The following is a 4160-nucleotide window of genomic DNA, read 5'->3' as shown; positions in this document are numbered from 1 at the left end:
ATATAATAACGGAATTAAGAAATGACACTGCGTATGGACGGTTCTGCTCTACTCTGTGTGTCAGATTAGTATGTCACTTACTAACGGTGATCCTCCGAGACGGTGGAGCTGCCCGGTCGGCTCATGAATGTTCAGGGACCCGATCAACCGGCGCGTTGGGCGCCGTAATCTTGTAGCAGGGCACACTTTGTGGTGCGGTCGCCTTTCGCCCCTATTCACGTTCCGGGAACGCAACCCGTCGAACCGACTGCTTCTGTAGTTTGTAATTTGTTGGCGGCGCCCAAGGCCAGGCGTTTGACACAGCAGTAAACTGAAGACCGGTACATTAGACTCCCTTTTTAAGGGGGGGGCGTTGGTTCGCGATTTTCAACGTTGGCTAGGTTCTCTTGTGCTGGGATAGGGAGTTTGTCGAGGAAGGGAGTTTGCTGTGGAAGGGAGTTTGCCGTGATAGCGAGTTTTCCCCCGTCCCGAGACGGGGACAGCCCGTCCGAAGACTGCAAGGGAGTCTAACCGACACAATCGCTCCACTTGATTCAACAAAACTTTATGAAGAAACATTGAATGTTGTTGACTCCATATTTTCGGCGTGTTTGTTTGTTTGCTTGCTTGCGTTGGTGTGTGTTCGTGCAAGTGGTTACTTGATAGCCAGAAAGTGAGTGAGAAGATGGCTGCAAAGGTCAGACTTTCTTGAGTGGCAAGTACTCTTTAGCGCATATTTGTCTCGATATTAGGTTTTCTAGTATTCTTGCCGTGTTGTTTTTTACATGCGGCAACAGGTAACCTTTTTGATGTTCCCGTAGAGACTTGCTCTGACTTGCACTGTTGGCACAAATTATTGTGTATTACCCGAACCAGCAACACGTCCACCATGTCGGACAGGTTGGATGGCTTATGCACGACTGCGTGCTTACTTGTTATACTCGGGCTCTATCATTGGTGGATAGGTAGGGACCTATAATTAGAGACGCTCTCTCTAACCTGTGAAAAGTTTGCCCTTTCTCTCGAAGCATCAGGTTGAATCAGTTACGCTTGAATGCGTGTTTAATCGCCATACATTATATAACATAAGCGCTGTCATCGCTAGATACACTTTTACCGCACGGTACTTGAGATCATCTGTGATAAAGGAACCAAGCAGGAGTTGGATGATTTTAATAATCTGGAGGGTTTTTTTACATCTTTCACTTTTTTTTCTCTGTGGTAGCTAGTTAGAAACTTTAAATTGGATTTTATAAACGCACAGTAAAGATAATTCCGTCTTTGAAACGCAGCTGTGGCTGTCCGGTGTTTCTCTGTCCTGAGATCAGTTCACCGTAAAGAAAGCTTTTGGGGATTCGCCCATGCTCATAGCCTGCTTCACGGCCTTCCACGATCATCGTTGTTTATTGTTTGGCCCAAAATATACAGTTTTGGTCAGAGAATGGCCCAAAAACATTTAAGAAATTGTTTCAAATAGATTGGATCTTCTGTGTACCCACAACGTAAAGCATAGTTCAATCATGTCACAAGTAGAAGACGTGTTGCCAAGCCGCTAAAGCTTATTGACCCCTGATGTTTGCGGTTAAAAGTGGGGGCGTGACATAAGACTTTCTTTCAAAATTGTTGGGACTTATTGTGTGAAAGGCAAAACGTTGGCATGCTCGTTTTTTATAATTCCTGGGATCATAGGAATAAGTCGTGTCTCGGATATATCATGTCGGCAGAATTCTGTAGAGTCTCTGTATGTGTATGTGTATAGGTGGTATAACCACCCTTTGGCGTAACACACCAGCTTCTGTATCTGTATCTATATAGCCGGTATAACCGACCTCCGGCGTAACACACCAGCTTCTGTGTCTGTATCTATATTGCCGTTAAAACCGCCATTCGGCGTAACACACCAGCTTTTGTTTCTGTAGAGCATTTCCATTATTTATTAGTCTGTGACCAGAACCTCTGGTCGACAGACTTTTAGTTTTGTCACGTTTACGCGCGTTCGCAGCTGTATCTATATGTTCCCATTGTCTGAATTCTATGTGGTTTGGCAGGTCCTCTGTACTGAGGTTGACGATGATGCACGTGATTTTTTTTTGCGGCAGGTGGTTTTATTATGGATGTTATAAAAATAGCACCCCTACAATTTGTTCGTCTTGCGGTGTTTTGGTCCAGATCCTCTGCATGTGGGTCATGATGTAATCGGATATTGTCAAGCAGATGCGTGGTTTTATCTGATCGTCAAAGTTATTCGCGTTCGCATCTGTATTTGCATGTTCCCGTTGTCGCATACCTACGTTGTTTGGCAGGTCCTCTGCACTGAGGTTGACGATGATGCACGTTGTTTTTTTTTCGCGGCTGCTGGTTTTATTATGGATGTATAAAAATATCACCCCTACAATTTCTTCGTCTTGTGGTGTTTCGGTCCAGGGCCGCTTTGTTTGAGCCTTGCCATAATAGAATATAGCAAGCAGATGCGTGGTTTTATCTGATCGTCAAAGTTATTCGCGTTCGAATCTGTATTTGCATGTTCCCGTTGTCGCATACGTACGTTGTTTGGCAGGTCCTCTCCACTGAGGTTGACGATGATGCACGTTGTTTGTTTTTCGCGGCAGGTGGTTTTACTATGGATGTATAAAAATATCACCCCTACAATTTGTTCGTCTTACGGTGTTTTGGTCCAGGGCCGCTTTGACAGTTGTTCACCTTTCTCGAAATATGTTGGATTATGATTTTACCATACACACAAGTTGACAGTTGTTCACCTTGCTCGAAATATGTCAACATCTGTGACCAGCTGTTCATGTTGTCAACAGCTGCGACCAGCTGGTCATGATATGTTTGAGAACTTCGACCTATTTTGAATATGACAGTATCACCTATTTATGGTAATTTTATGTAGCTGCGGGCCAATGCCCATTTACGCTTTAAAGGAACATGGTTGGTACTTTTATTATGATAATGCTGTCTTCATATATACTTATACCTTCAGCCTCTTGTTATGGTTGTAGTAATGTCAGAAACCCAAGTCTGCCAAGACTTAGCCTAAATAGACAAAGCTGAGCCCAGGTGCATGGCTGGCACAGGACCCGTCATGGGTAGTGGACTCCGCCGGGACGCCCAGTGTATCCGCAGACGGGGTAGTGTCTGATGCCGCAAAAACCTTGGATGGGAACATTCTTACCATCTGGAACCCACAAGGTATTGAAGGCGACTGGTACATCGTACTGGACCTCACAATGCCTTACACCCTGACCAGCATCGCACTCAACAACTACGGAGACACAACCCATGACGTTAGAGCGTTCAAGCTGCAAAAGTCGCACATTCCTGATGGGAGCCTGAGGAACTGGCAGGACGTCGTGACCGTTACTGACGTTGAGGGCGGGAACCTTTTTCACCATCGGCAGGAGTTCGGCGGGTTTGAGGAAACATCGCGGTACTGGAGGTTCGTGATCACCCGGACTTACTCTGGCTATCAGCCATGGCTCAGAGAACTGAACCTCTACGCAATGTCTGACGGTAAGAGAAAACTCACAACTGTATCCATGGTGAAGATGCCGGCGTGGTCTGCATTCCATTTTTTGCCTCCATTTCATATCATTTACAAACTCTCATATGATCGTTTATCCAGGGTGACTTGTGTTGTTTGTATCCACAGATGTCGACGAATGTGCAGATGGCACAGACAACTGCCACGCCCAGGCTACCTGTACCAACACAGATGGCTCCTTCAGCTGTGTATGTGGCAGTGGGTATAGAGGAGATGGAGTGACCTGTACTGGTAAGAACAACGAATCTGACTCTACATTCAGGAATTGTTGCAGTCCGTACATAACCTCCATTTCACAACATTCACAAACTCTCACAACATCATTTATCCATAGAAACTTGTGTTGTTTGTATCCACAGATGTCAACGAATGTTTGTATGGCACAGACAACTGCCACGCCCAGGCTACCTGTACCAACACGGAAGGCTCCTTCAGCTGTGTATGTGGCAGTGGGTATAGCGGAGATGGAATGGCCTGTACTGGTAAGAACAACGAATCTGGTGGTACATTCAGGAATTGTGGCAGTCCGTACATATCCTCCATTTTACAACATTCACAAACTCTCACAACATCATTTATCCAAAGAAACTTGTGTTGTTTGTATCCACAGATGTCGACGAATGTGCAGATGGCA

The 4160-nt window shown here is 45.4% G+C and overlaps 2 protein-coding genes across 3 annotated transcripts in view; one reads left to right on the top strand and one right to left on the bottom strand.

The window, feature by feature from the left end:
* LOC118419593 overlaps nt 1-4160 on the bottom strand; it is a 52657-nt gene that overhangs the window by 27446 nt on the left and 21051 nt on the right. The gene's annotated exons all lie outside the window — the stretch shown is intronic.
* Nucleotides 3047-4160, top strand: part of LOC118419592 — a 17014-nt gene continuing 15900 nt past the window's right edge. The window contains exons 1-3 of the mRNA XM_035826042.1: nt 3047-3495; nt 3635-3757; nt 3886-4008. Coding sequence (XP_035681935.1) covers nt 3213-3495; nt 3635-3757; nt 3886-4008 — 529 coding nt within the window. The 5' untranslated portion in view covers nt 3047-3212. The remainder of the gene's footprint in view (nt 3496-3634; nt 3758-3885; nt 4009-4160) is intronic.

This window comes from Branchiostoma floridae, chromosome 7 (genome assembly GCF_000003815.2).
Source record: "Branchiostoma floridae strain S238N-H82 chromosome 7, Bfl_VNyyK, whole genome shotgun sequence".
NCBI lineage: Eukaryota > Metazoa > Chordata > Leptocardii > Amphioxiformes > Branchiostomatidae > Branchiostoma > Branchiostoma floridae.
The sequence above is the reverse complement of the archived record's forward strand: the minus strand, read 5'-3'. Positions and strand labels throughout refer to the sequence as shown.